This window comes from Anopheles bellator, chromosome X (genome assembly GCF_943735745.2).
Source record: "Anopheles bellator chromosome X, idAnoBellAS_SP24_06.2, whole genome shotgun sequence".
Taxonomy (NCBI): domain Eukaryota; kingdom Metazoa; phylum Arthropoda; class Insecta; order Diptera; family Culicidae; genus Anopheles; species Anopheles bellator.
The window spans coordinates 2,391,342-2,404,635 of NC_071287.1; the positions used below are offsets into that span (position 1 = coordinate 2,391,342).

Sequence of the window (13,294 nt, forward strand, 5' to 3'; positions counted from 1 at the left end):
TCTCTCTCTCTCTCTCTCTCTCTCTCTCTCTCTCTCTCTCTCTCTCTATCTATCTCTCTCTCTCTCTCTCTCCGGGTTTTAAATGGCCTGTAGCCCACCTCAAAGCCTCACCAAGGCCCCTACAATCGTTCTGATCACGTCACGTCCTGTTGCGCTTTCATTGATTCGCTACCAATAACTCTCTGGTGGTAGTGTAGCAAGATCCCAGAGTCTGCAGCTTAAAGCCAGACGGTATGGCCCGGCCGTGGCCGCAAATCCATACACACTTTCAGCAAAGCATAACCTCCAACAGGGCGATTCCTGTTTGGCGTGCAGCACAACCGACGAATCTTGCCATCCCCACTCACTGGCACGGGACAGACGTGCCCATCGCCGGGACACAAGTTCCGCGAGCGAGTCGCGGGCCTCGGTTCACAAAAATGCACCAATCTGCACACTCGCCAAATATTTGGAAATGAAAATTAATAGAATAAATATATTAAACATTCAGCAGCAGCAGACAGCCAGCGTCCGGCGTGTCTGTATCGTGTGCCTCACTGGCCGGGCACACGGCGGCCTGCAAATGGCCATCCCCGGGGTTCTCGCTTCCTGTAGCTGGCTTTAGTTGTCTTCAGTGTCGCATCACACCATACGCTCGGAGCACTAAAAGAGCCTCCATCTTTTTGTTTTCAACTTTTTTTTGCCGACAGAGTCTGTGTTGATTTTTGTATGTTTTTTGCGCCCATCTACATGTCTAGCCGCACCGAGCGGATGTATTGGATGTGGGGTGTCCGAACCCTGACGCGATTCCGTGGCCCGTACCCGAACGAATGCCCGAATTTTGGACGACCCCACGCGCATCAACCGCCGATAGTACTGCAACGTGGTACACGCTGAGCGCATAAAGGCGATAAAATAAGGGACTAACGTAAACACAAGGGCTTGCATCGATACTTTGGCACCGCGCTGCACGGTAAGAGGCCCTAGCTGGACCCTTTCGCAGTTCTGCCGTTGGCTGCCACCGGAAGTCAACTGAGGCCGTGTTAACACTTTTAACACTGTTTTTACCTTCTCTTTTGTCGAATCCTAGCTATGGGGCCTATCTCGCCCCGCTGTCAATGATCGTCAAGTCTAGATTGGTCAAATAAGCGTTCATTTTTTCATTTGGTTATAAAAAATGGCTTAATATTTATCGATGCTTGAACTTTTATTTGAAAGGTTGATTCATGTTATTTATGTATAAAATACAATTTCGGTTAAATGTCCACCACGGCTGCCTTAGAAGCAGTCCACATATTATCCCCGTTTGCTGGCCCGTTTTACGTCACGTGGTTACAAATGCGTGGTATGAACTTCAAATATTATAGACAGTCCCATTATGCCACGCTTGGTTTGGACCAAAGCAAAAATCCAACACTACCCACAACAAGATTTAAAATAAGATTTTATAAAAATTCTTTACTCGGCCTTTTTCTTTACTCGGCATCAAAGTCGTCGAGCGGTCTTGCCCAGTATCCCTTCGTCCTGTAGCTCGAGAGAGAGATGGGGCATTCTATCCTATTGGCTTGGAGTAGTTACTTCACAATCGTACATGGAAATTCGCTTCACACCCAGCAATCGCTTATTAAAAAACCATTACAAAGGTTCGAACAATACGAATTATATGAATTTAATTCCTAGCAAAATAGAAATTACAAATAGTTACAGTCCACAATAAATAATTATGGAATGATAAAGCTTCAAATGTATTACTGTATTATTACTATTACTTCAAGTGTATTACTTGTAATTCAATTTAATCATTGTTCAAACTGTCGCCCTTTACAAGGGCGCATAAAAACATTTTATCATAAATCAGTGTTATCAGCCATTATTAACGACTATTTCGCAATGTACACCTGAGTCGAACTACAAAAATATATACGAACATATTACGTAAAAAGGCATCTTCTTTTATCGAGTACCATAACCCTATACCACGCGTACGCCATACGCCGCTAAGACATGGACACATGGGCACTGGTGACGAAATGACTGCCGGTCACTTCGTTCCGGTGTTTCAACATTTAGTTGCTTTGTGTTAGATAGTTGTTTGCATGCTGAACCAATCAACCGATTCGAAAGTTACGTTCTACGCGAGTTTCCGTTATTTTGTTTGGCGATAAGAAATGATTCATAACCAATGTTTACCAAGGGCCGTAGACGGTCTAAGCATTCACTTCTTTTTGGCCGGATCGTGCACCTCCTCGATGGTGGCCGTTGTTTTGGAACGCGGCGTGTTTAGCTTGTAGATGTGGTAGTTAAGGACACTGGCAAAGGCGCACCAGGCGAAATATGGCACGAACAACAGGCCGGCCAGCCGATCCACACCGTAAAATGCCACTCCGGTCGCTGCAACCGTACTGGTCAAGGTTAATATCTCGACGACGCTCTGGATGTAGCGACCAAGCGAAAGAGAAAACAAACATTTGACGTAATCTGGCCGTTGGTAACTCCGCAATCGCAACCGCAACTTACCCATTTCAACTGATGGTAACGGAAGAAGATCGGTGTCCAGGCCCAGTTCAACGCAAGCTGAGCACCGTACAGCATCAGTGGAATGCGTGCCGGGCCATCCAGGCCACCACCCTCCTTCCACACCCGGTATGAGGCATATCCCATGCCGGTGTAGAGAGAAGTCCACACGGGACCGAACACCCAGTTCGGCGGCCGAAACGATGGGAAGGTCAGGTGTTGGTACCAGCCCTTAATCTCCTGGCGGGTGACGTACCCGTTCACGAATCCACCGAGCTGCGGGAGCACCACGGAGGCTGCCACTTTCGCGAGTGTTCCGTACTCTGTCGGCATTATCCGGCTTCAACTTCAGGGCGACAGTTTCAACTGAAGACTATTGTTCTTGGTCGACTGGTTTCTCTGCACCTAGGTGATAAGACTCTTCACGTAATCCAGGTAGAGCACCACTCAAGCTACGAAGAAAATGCTTACTCACCATTCAGCAGGCGATCGCGGCGTAAAATGTGAGATATCCACGCAATTTATGACACCACTTAACAGTGTGAAGGTGTGCGTGTGTTGTCGCAATACGCGTTTTGATGCCAGTTACCGGTCCAGCAAAAGATTTTTTCTTCCTTTCTTAAGAAACGATCGTTTGATAGGAGCCGATGAGATAGAAATGAATGCCGAACGTACGTTCATTAACAAGCAGATAAGGACTGTGATATAATATTCGCTAAAACACCGAGCCAGGTGACGCAGATTGTTTGTTTATCGTTAGTTTTCTTCGTTTCGTTTTATACAAAGAGCCGGTATGATCGTCAGCTGACTGTTTGCACTTTAAGATCGTCATGTTTGTGTTACGGGAAACACGGTTGAAAGGGTAGGAATATGATGACAAAGGGAGATGAAAGCTTATAACCACAAATGTCAAACTTAAACTCGGAAGTGTAAACTACACGTCCCGGTAGAACGTCATTTTGTATGTGCATGTACGGCTTGTGTACTTCAAAAGCAGTTGGCAGCACTGCTGCTTGCTGCATCGTACGGAAATAAACAAATCTTAGATAGTTCTTCTGTTAGTAAACAAACTCTGTTTACCGTTCGTTATTGTACCTTTGCGTTTTCAGTACCGTCTGCTATGTTTGCGCGATCAGGCAAACGGTGAACGAACAATCCACGGGAATAGGTAAACCTTCGTTTGTATTTACTTTCGCTCTAATCGAAGTTCGACATTTTATTGCTTTCTTTTCTGTTCTGCAGATAATCCGCTGTTAGTAGAGAATGGCAACCTTACGGTCCGCTAGTGACGGCAACAATGAAGAATGCACTCTGCACTTGAACCAGTTCATCGTTACGGAATCTTCCGAAATCCTCAATGACCTGCAACAAATTTTAATCGAAACTGCCCTCCAGTGGGTCAATTCTAGGGGTCCTGCCATTTTTTTCACGCGCACGCTTATTACGCGTTTAGACAATAGAATTCGCCAACGGTATAGCGGTCTTCTTCATAAAGTACTGTTCATGTACACGCCAACGTTTAAGAGCGCCTTAGAGAGGCTGACTGAATTGCAGCGCTGGGAAAACAACATACCGACCCTCGTGATCGTTGAGTCTATCGACCGTTTTGAATTGGTCGATGCGATGGACACTGATCCAATCGACAATAATGAAGATGCCATTGACATCAATGAAGTTGCAATTGACATCAATGAAGTTGCTTTCGACTACAATGAAGTTGCATCCGACAACAATGAAGTTGTATTCGACGACAATGATATTACCGAACAACGTTTGTCGTTCTTTATGACCTGCCTAAGCGATACTATCACAACGCTGACGAGAAGACTGAAATTCCCTTGCCATTCCGTAGTCACCATCAACGACGTTTTGCGCAATCCATCAGTTCAAAACTACCAATATAAGCTAGCGGCCACCATAAACACACCGCGCGACATTCTTCCGTGTTTAAACGAAATCGCGCAAAGTGACCATGTAGAAGAAACGTAGGAAAAAAACCTATAAATAAAGAGCAAAGCTTATGGGGAGCGATTTCATGTTCAATCGCAAGTTTTTTACTAACGAAATAATAACGGAAAATAGGATTTTCATTCGTCACACCGTGTCCACTCAAGGTTTGTGACCAGTGCTATGTGATCTGATGGGAAGACGGGCGATGGTATTGCTTCGTATACGGTCAGCTCCTCTTCACTCGGCATTGGCACCGCGTCGGGCAGCACCCGCAACAAGCTGGTTTGAAAGAAGATGTAGTCGATGCACTCAGTGAACCCGAGCGTATAGTTCGTAAACTTCGGACACCCGCAGGCCGAACCCATTTGGAACGGTTGAGCGAGTGAAACATTCTGCACCGCCTCGAGTTCGTTACTTTGCCAGTCCGGCATGTCCGGTCCAACGAAGCGTTCGATCATGAGCTTATAAATTCCACTCTCGGGATCGGAATTAAAGTCACCACAAAATAGCAGAGCCACATCGTCGGCCGACAGGCGGTCTCCGCCCAAGATACGTTCGTATTGCCGGCGGACGTACAGCATCGCAAACCCGAACTGCAGCAACCGAATGTGATCGGCGTCCGGGTGAAAGTAAAGATGAGTATTGGCGACCAGTAGGTGCTTGTTGCGGTCGTGCTTTGACTGAAGTAGCGTCACCTGCAGGGCGGTCGAGCGGTGCGAAATGCGTTTCACAAGCGGTTCGTTCCCTTTAATCTGATCCCACAGTTCGGGAAACTCTTTCATGATGTTACTGATAATCACGCCGTGCTTTTCGACGAGCCTAGAGAACATTGTTCCAAAATGAGTCAATTAACGAACGGTCTATAGAGCAAACGCGGTGAGCATTACTTACTCAAACTTTTCGGTGTCGTAAAACGTCGCCAAACCTTCGGCTACCCTGCACTTTGCTTGATAGTGGCCAACATACCGGTTTTGCCGAAGGATCGGCATCAAATCCAGCTCGAAGACCTTTCCGTCTACCTCCTGCAGACACAGGAGATCGGCTTGGTAGCCGACCAGCTCCTTGACGAACAATTGCTTACGATAGTCAAGCGCCAGAGCGTACGGCACACAGTATGCAAACAGGACGTTGCGGCTGTAGTCGGAGTCAGCGTACACGTCTGCGAGCAGATTGTAGGAAACGACGCGGAACTGACCCCCGGTTAGTTTTTGCTGCGTGAACAAGTGTCGCACCTCGAACGGGCACTGACCCGGACCAGCCTGCACCGTTTGATCCGTCACTTTCACCGCGTCCGGGCCGGTTTGATCGCCACTCTTTGGCGTGCAAACAAACTTCAGATAGTAGCCCACGTCACGGTTCGGTACTAGGTAGGTAAACTCTTGGCCGACCTCTTCCCACACGATCTGCTCGCCGTTGCTTACCGGTGGTAACCCTCGGTACCATCGGTAGTCGCTCTCGGAGCGCGTCGCAAAGTGTAGTTCCAGCTTGGAAGGGTACACGTAGAAATCTGCCATCATCGACGACGGTAGCACGAGAGCGTGCACCTCCGGTTTGTTGTACACGATTCGAAACTCATTCTCGAGCACCGTCAGAAACACGTCCGGGTTCTGGCCGATACGGGCCAGCATCTCGGCGACTGTAATGCCCGTAAACTTTGCCTCCCGCGTCCCGATGTTCACCTGCACCGGAGGTAGCTCCACCGGGGGGTCCTCCGACTGCGCCGGTGTGGCGGTATTTTTGTTCTTTTTTCGTTTGTGCCGTTTCTGCAGCTCTTTCTCGATGTTCTGACGCATCCGTTCCAGAGAGGTATCAATTTGTTCAGCCGAGCTGCGATTGAAGTTGAACACTTTATCGATATTATAGCGCTCGGCATTCAGGCGAAAGCTGATTTGGCAGTGATCGTCTCCGGAAAGCTGCTTGAAGTACGCGACATTCATCGCGTAGCGGTTTCTGCTCTGCAAGTAGGAAACAAACCGAAGGGTGCAATAAGTGGACAGACGGTGCCCTAGGTGGGGGTCACAATTTCGCGATTTGACGACCGAGAAGGCCCTGCGCACGGCCTGCTCCAACATTGAAACCAACGTCGCCGTGGTAAACGTGCATTTGCCACAGGCGATTCGAACTGTCAAACTGTCAAATGTGCGAGAAAAAATCGTCTGTGGCCGTCTTCGAGACGTTTGCTCGAATTTATTCGAACAGAGGAGCAGTAACCGTTGTACGTTGCACGGCAGGTTGTGAAACAGTCAAATTATCGGTTATCCGATTCGCGGTGAAGGTCGTATTTTTTTGCTTTCCCAAACTAAACTGCTTACGAAATAAGGAAAATCAAATCAAAAAGAATAACTGATCGGTGTGGCTCAAAAGACGAACAATTCTTTTGGCACGTCCTCCACAAACTACCACTGAGAGATGTGGGAGAAATTGGTTGAGCTCGGCACTTATACTTTGAATGAAATAGAGTTTGCCATTTCAATAAAGTGTACGTTCGGCAATGTGTAATCGTTGCGCTGCGCCAAGTACGCGATAGTGACAGCTGATAGTTGGTCCGGCTCGAATCATAACAAACCCACCCCGGTCATATCATGATAATTGGCGAAAAATCCCCCGTTCGCGCATTGGACGGTGCAAAGACCGAAAAGTCAACGGTCAGGTCGGTATAAAAAGCCGTCCCCCGATTAATCAGCTCGAATCTTCGGAGAATTTAGCCAAGGAGCCAAGGAACTGGAGCTTGCGATCGAGTGAGCAGTTTCGAAAATGGAGTCGTCCGCCGCGCACGTCCAATTGCTTAGCCGGCTCGGTGCCGGGCTGATGGTGGTGGCGGTGATACTACTTGCGGCAATCGGTGACGTAGAGCCGGCGGCCACCGGTGGCCGTTTCCGATTGTGTGTGGCGGTGGACCATTTCGAGGTCTGCCGCCGGTTGACCAGCGACAGCGGCCTGGCGCTCGACTGCGTCGCCGGCAACGATCGGCTCGACTGCCTGCGAAAGGTGCAGAGCCGCGACGCGGACTTCCTGGCCGTCGATCCGGAAGATGTGTACGTGGCGCTCCAGATGGACAACACGGACTTTGGTGTGTTCGCCGAGGTGCGCACGCTCGAGGAGCCGGCGGCCGAGTTCCGGTACGAGGGCATCGTGTTGGTGCGCCGGGCCGACGGGTTCAAAAGTATGGCCGACCTGCGGGGCAAAAAGTCCTGCCACACCGGGTACGGCCGGAACGTGGGCTACAAGATCCCGATCACCAAGCTGCGCCGGCTCGATGTGTTCAAGATGCCGGCGACCAACGAGCGCCACCAGTCGCCGGTAGAGCACGAGCTGGCCGGCCTGTCGGAACTGTTCCGCTCGTCCTGCCTGGTCGGTCGCTACTCACCCGACGCCGACTTCGATCGCGTGCTGAAGAAGCGGTACGCGAACCTGTGCGCGCTGTGCGCCCAGCCGGACGAGTGCGCCGCCAACGATCGCTACTCCGGCTACGAGGGCGCCATCCGCTGTCTGGTGGAGAACGGCGGAGACGTGGCGTTCACGAAGACCAATTTTGTGCGCCGCTACTTCGGCCTGCCGCTCAGCCCGGGCGGGCTGGCAAAGCCGGCCGTCAATCCGGCCGCCCGGCCCGAAGACTACGTGTTCCTGTGCGAGAACGGCAACACGCAGCCAGTGACGGACCAGCTGAACGTGTGCTCGTGGGCCCAGCGACCCTGGCCGGCCCTCATGGGCAACGGCGACCTGACCGGGGCGGGCCGCATGGCCGAGCTGCAGGCGGTGCTGCAGGCCTTCTACCGGCACTATACGCGCGAACCGGCCGGCGCCGTGTCGGCCGCCGACCGCGAAGCCGCCCATCTGCTGGGGCTCGACCGGCGCCACCTGATCGTGGACCAGCGGCGCCTGGTGCCACCGGCCGAGTACCTGACGCGCGCCTACTACACCGACGTGATCGAGCGCGAGACGCCGTACGACTTCCGGATCCGGCTGTGCGTGGTGTCGGAACAGGAGCGCCAGAAGTGCGTGCAGATGCAGCGCGCCGCGTACGCGCGGGACGTGCGCCCGGCGTTCGAGTGCGTGCTGAAGACGGCCGAGGCGTGCGCCGGGGCCGTCGTGACCGGCGACGTGGATGCCGTCGTGCTGAAGGACCCCCCGTCGCCGTCGTCCGCCGCCCAGCTTAAGCCCGTCGTCTGGGAGGTGCTCGATGACGTCATGTGGGCAATCGCTGATAAGGGTCTCTCGCCCGATCAGCTTCGTGTCGGCCCGGTGTAAGTGCGCAATTACCCCCCGCACCCGCCGCTTCCTATCAGGGTGACCCCCCTTTCCCCCCACTGTCTCACACTCGTCTCTCTTACCCGACAGAGCGTACGATCCTGCGGACAAGCGGGCCGTCGCGGCGGCTGAAGCACTTCGTGCAAAGCGACCCTCGCTACAGCTCGTCCCGGAGGCGTCCCAGAACGGAACGAGCGGCCACACCGCCCCGATCCGGATCGTCAGTTCGCGCACCCTCGCGCACCAAGACGCCGAACGCCATACGATGCTGTGTCGCGATCATCGGCTCGAACCGCTCAGCGCTACCGGCTGCAACCTAGACCGGGACGACGATGGCAACCGACGAGACCGACCGGTGGCCCGGGTCTACATCCGGCGCGGTGCGAACGAAACGACGCAGGACAGCATCGTCCACGCGTTCACGGCGCTCTCGGACGCGTTCGGGCGCGGCAAGCGACACGAGCGAGTGTTCCAGCTGTTCGGTCCCTTCCGGTTGTTGACTCCCCCGGACCAGCAGGTGTCGGATCTCATCTTTCACGACTACGCCACGGCCCTGGCCGCCCCGCCCGAACCGGATGCGTGAAGTCGCCCTGAACACGGCGATTTGTTGACCGTAGCATTTGGACACCTGCGCTCTAATAGAGTCCTCACGCCGTAGCGGCGGGAGCATTCCACGATCAATCGATCACCGCAGGCGCAGTTAGGTGGAAGAGTCCACAGAGTCCTGGAAGGTCCAACCTTCGAGCACAGATTTGTGTTTGCATCTCCATCATCAATAAACCAACCGCACGGGTTATTAGCACAATCCCTCTTTCAAACGCCGGCAGCTGGGTGGATATGTGGGCCGAAAAGTCCCAAGCCTCAGTAAGGAAACGTGTGTCACCTCCATCATCTCCATCTCCATCTCATCTCCATCCAAGAGCCACACAATTCCTCAGCGCGGCTGTAACATTTCCATACCACTTCAGTTTCAGCGATAACCTTTTATTGGAGGTCTGCGAACAGCTAGTGGCCGCTGGGAGCCCAATCTGGCGAACTTCATGTAGTTTCGCTTTTTTATTGAAACGCTCAACAGTCAATGTTCTGTTCCCTGGGAGGAGGTGCTTTGGCCTAGGTTCGCCCGTTGCTTTTCACTCAGATCACGATCGTTCGGATTCCGGAGTGAATTGATGAACCCATGTTTTATCCAGAGTCACCTATCGATTCAAAACATCCGGTTTATTACGTTTAAAAATGGCCAGACACTGCTCAGAATCATTAGCACGTTCTTGTTTTTGGTCAACAGTGAGCAAATGCGGCAGGTACTTTGATCAGAGCGTTCTCATAGTCAAATGTACAGTTCATTTAAAGCCACACGTTCTTTAGACATCTTAACCATAGCAACTAAACCACACAACTTCACTTTTCGATTATTGAAAACGATTTTGTGGATTTTTATAATGTTTTCTGGTGTTACCGCTTCATTTGGACTGCATCAGCGGCATCAACGTTGTCCACCTCGTTCGAAGTCTGCAAACCAACGTTTCTTTCTTGTTTCTGATGGTGCCAGCATCCTTATAGCAGTAGTGTCACTCTTAGCACAATAACTCACAAATTTATGTTGTACAATATCATGCAATTTTAACAGCATTCATTGGAAGGTTGCTACTCTAACTAGTGCCATCTAAGTATTAGGCTCTGGACCTTTTCAGCCCGTGTGTTCCCCTGGGGGCTAAAATGTGTGAGACAAGAGTTGATTGCGTGGCGCCTGGACGTGTTGATTGACGATTGAGGCTCCTCAGCTCCACTCACTTAAAGGTCTTCTTTTCGAGAAACTTGGCCGCCTTGACCCTGGTGACGTGGTAAAACTTTGACAACCCGGCCGCGGCCGCCGTCGCCGCCGTGGTGCCTTTGGCCAGCTTCGGGTCCGGCTTCGGCTTCAGTGCTACGGCTCGCGTTCCGGGCTCGGGCTCCTGGTCGGCGGCTTCGGTCTCGACGACTGGCCAACTGAAACGGTCCAGCTGGAGTTGCTGCTGTAGCGGGTGCTGCTCGAACGTGACTGCCCGAGCCGGTTTGTGCGGTGGCGGACTGTAGGACGCGACCCGATGGAGAACGGGCGTAGAGATGGCACCCTTGAGACCGGCACCATCGTCGTCGATGTAGGGCAGAAAAACGCCATCATTGCCATCGTCGTCGCAATCGGCGCAGGATGTCGGCAGCGGGGCGACTACCACCTGTGACTCCTGGCGGCTGATGATGTTGCGCTCCGGAACCGCCTTCAAGTTGACGTTCTCGATCCGGGTACAGCAGTGCTGGTAGCTGGTAATTGACTGCCGTTGGTCCGACGTGCCGACGGTCAGTGCCAGCCGATCCACCGAGTCCCCGAGCGTTCCCAGGCTACGGCTGCGCGATGGTCCAACCTCCAGAATTCGCACCCGATAGTGTAGAACCTGTGTCAAGCGTAGGCGTCGTTAGCTATTAGCGGGACAGCTCCCCCCGGGCGGAAACACATACCTTGTCGGCGGCCATGAAGCGCTGGGCATCGGCGAGCGCCAGCTTCGCGCAGTTCCAGTCCGCCAGGATGTCCTGCTCGAGCTCGGAGTGGCACGGGAAGCGCTGGACCAACAGCTTCCAGCTTTCGACCGACGAGTACAGCTCCAGCTCGAACGTGTACCGGCCGCTGACCCGCGGCTCCTTGGTCGCGCAGATCACCGTCCACAGGACGGTGCGCCGACCCGGGTCGTAGATCTGGTACAGGTTGAACAGCTCCTCGTACGCCCTGATCACGTAGTACGCCACGACCAGCTGCAGCCGGGCGCTGACCCGGGGGCTTCCGCTGTCACCGTGGCAGTCCCAGTGTAGCGTCACCTGCGGCCCATCGTACACCCGGTCGGCGTGCTCCGCCAGACAGTGGTCCGCAAAGTCCCGGGCACAGCCCTGCCAGGCACACTCGTCCCAGACCTTGCCCATGAAGCACTCGATCGGCTTGTAGCCGCAGCGTTCCCGGTGCCAGCGTAACAGCTGGAGTGGCAACCGGACCGTACAGCCGCGGGTTGCGTTCTTACACGGAAACTGCACCTTCGAAGCGATCGCCTCGAGCGTGTAGTTCCGCAGCTCCGTAAACGGGGCATCGCACAGTGGACACACCGTCCCGGACTGGTGACGACACGAATCGCAGATGCTGTGACCACTCTGGCACATGCTGATCGGTCCGTCCATCGGCTCGGCACATCCCGGACACTTCACCTCCCCCACCAGGCTGTCGTAGTGCTTGAGGGTGATACTGAACCCCGTGCCAGTGCCATACACGTACTGGGTGGACTTCCCAGGGGCACCAGGACTGCCACCATTGCTGGACACCGACGACGGCAGACTTGGCGACTCCCGGGCCGGCTCCGACTCCGGTCCGGGGCTGACTTCCTCCCTGGCAAGGTCGGGCTTCCCGTTCTCCATTCGCCGCCACAAATCGATGACGCTGCTCCAGAATGACGGTCCGACGAGGCACGAACCGTACCGCGCAAGACAGTGATGTGCACTGAACGCGTACAGGCGATCACCGCGAACCGTATCGACACCCTCTCTCCCTCACTCTCCCTCTCACTCCCTCTAGCTCAGCTCGCTCGTAGTTCCTTACTCTACAAAATATCTCGTCCGCAAGAAGCGCAAAAGAACCGGAATACCCGGGGGTCCCGGAAATCGCCGATAAAGCGCCCGCCAAAAATTAACGCCTTTCCGTTGGTATCCGTCCCAAACCGATGGCTGCAGAACCTATCTTATCACACCCATCATCATCATCATCATCATCATTATCATCATCACGACGGCACGATATCAACACGCTGCGGCGAACAATGCAGGTATTCGATATCTTGGCCGTGCCGTTTCGATTTGGTGGCAGTTGCACCGTAACCTAATCCAGCCCAGGACGGTCTAGGCCGGCCGGTTCCGGGCCGCTGGATGTCTTACGCGTGATACCGAAAATACAGGGCACTGTGAACAACGCGCACGTACACTGCTGGCCAATAAAATAGGTTACAGTATGGAAGCTGCATTATTTGATCATTTTTCAAAACCACAGGCGTTGCACTGATAGCACAAGATAGTAGTACTAAAAATAATATAAAGATTACGATGATGAAAAATGCTAGGAATTCGCTTATTACAAGCGCAAGCAGTTATAAGTACCTGGGCTAATGAAATAGGTAAATCTGTGTATAGGGCAAATTTTAATGAATTGACACGGTCTTCTTTTGCTAAAATCAAAAGTCAATATTTTATTTCACAAATTAATCAATACACCGTGTATCCGCCGTTGTTTAGGAGCACTTCATTCACTCTACTTGGCATCGAATCGACCAAGTCCTGGCAAGTTTTACTGAAATGGAATACCATACCTGCTGCACTTTTTACCATACCTTTTCCAATTTTCCATCTTTGTTTGGTATACGATCGAAACAATATTTATTTTGGCTTCGTCGCTCCATAAAATATTAGGTTGGCTAAAAAGAAATCGACGTTTTATTGCGTGAATTTGATGGTTAATCTTTAGCTTCTGGCCGATGCTCTGACTACTAATATGCCCATCTACTTTGATTATTTCTGTGATTTTATCGACATTTTTGAT

At 52.4% G+C, this 13,294-nt stretch overlaps 4 protein-coding genes across 4 annotated transcripts; 1 reads left to right on the plus strand and 3 right to left on the minus strand.

The window, feature by feature from the left end:
* Positions 1-1,173: 1,173 nt before the first annotated feature.
* Positions 1,174-3,315, minus strand: LOC131213375 (translocator protein). The gene is made up of 3 exons (XM_058207406.1): positions 2,969-3,315; positions 2,497-2,898; positions 1,174-2,410 (listed from the first exon to the last, which is right to left on the minus strand). The coding sequence occupies exons 2-3, from the start codon at positions 2,824-2,826 to the stop codon at positions 2,195-2,197; spliced, it is 546 nt and encodes a 181-aa protein (XP_058063389.1). The 5' UTR covers positions 2,827-2,898; positions 2,969-3,315; the 3' UTR covers positions 1,174-2,194.
* Positions 3,316-4,456: 1,141 nt separating this feature from the next.
* On the minus strand, positions 4,457-6,476 carry LOC131213260 (2',5'-phosphodiesterase 12). The gene is made up of 2 exons (XM_058207270.1): positions 5,335-6,476; positions 4,457-5,262 (listed from the first exon to the last, which is right to left on the minus strand). The coding sequence occupies exons 1-2, from the start codon at positions 6,378-6,380 to the stop codon at positions 4,581-4,583; spliced, it is 1,728 nt and encodes a 575-aa protein (XP_058063253.1). The 5' UTR covers positions 6,381-6,476; the 3' UTR covers positions 4,457-4,580.
* A 631-nt stretch (positions 6,477-7,107) lies between these two features.
* Positions 7,108-9,490, plus strand: LOC131213929 (transferrin). Its single transcript, XM_058208159.1, has 2 exons — positions 7,108-8,687; positions 8,782-9,490. The coding sequence occupies exons 1-2, from the start codon at positions 7,198-7,200 to the stop codon at positions 9,272-9,274; spliced, it is 1,983 nt and encodes a 660-aa protein (XP_058064142.1). The 5' UTR covers positions 7,108-7,197; the 3' UTR covers positions 9,275-9,490.
* A 988-nt stretch (positions 9,491-10,478) lies between these two features.
* Positions 10,479-12,123, minus strand: LOC131213268 (uncharacterized). Its single transcript, XM_058207279.1, has 2 exons — positions 11,185-12,123; positions 10,479-11,120 (listed from the first exon to the last, which is right to left on the minus strand). Exons 1-2 carry the CDS (start codon positions 12,121-12,123, stop codon positions 10,479-10,481), a joined length of 1,581 nt encoding a protein of 526 aa, XP_058063262.1.
* Between the last annotated feature and the right edge of the window lie 1,171 nt (positions 12,124-13,294).

What these genes read in the sequence shown, in the direction of transcription:
- LOC131213929 (XM_058208159.1), top strand. Translation starts at nt 7,198, where the DNA reads ATGGAGTCGTCCGCCGCGCACGTCCAATTGCTTAGCCGGCTCGGTGCC. An exon ending in CAGCTTCGTGTCGGCCCGGT is followed by an intron (nt 8,688 to 8,781) that starts GTAAGTGCGCAA and finishes CTTACCCGACAG; the next exon opens with AGCGTACGATCCTGCGGACA.
- LOC131213260 (XM_058207270.1), bottom strand. Translation starts at nt 6,380, where the DNA reads ATGAATGTCGCGTACTTCAAGCAGCTTTCCGGAGACGATCACTGCCAA. An exon ending in TACGACACCGAAAAGTTTGA is followed by an intron (nt 5,263 to 5,334) that starts GTAAGTAATGCT and finishes AATGTTCTCTAG; the next exon opens with GCTCGTCGAAAAGCACGGCG.
- LOC131213375 (XM_058207406.1), bottom strand. Translation starts at nt 2,826, where the DNA reads ATGCCGACAGAGTACGGAACACTCGCGAAAGTGGCAGCCTCCGTGGTG. An exon ending in GTTACCATCAGTTGAAATGG is followed by an intron (nt 2,411 to 2,496) that starts GTAAGTTGCGGT and finishes CGCTACATCCAG; the next exon opens with AGCGTCGTCGAGATATTAAC.
- LOC131213268 (XM_058207279.1), bottom strand. Translation starts at nt 12,123, where the DNA reads ATGGAGAACGGGAAGCCCGACCTTGCCAGGGAGGAAGTCAGCCCCGGA. An exon ending in GCTTCATGGCCGCCGACAAG is followed by an intron (nt 11,121 to 11,184) that starts GTATGTGTTTCC and finishes CGCTTGACACAG; the next exon opens with GTTCTACACTATCGGGTGCG.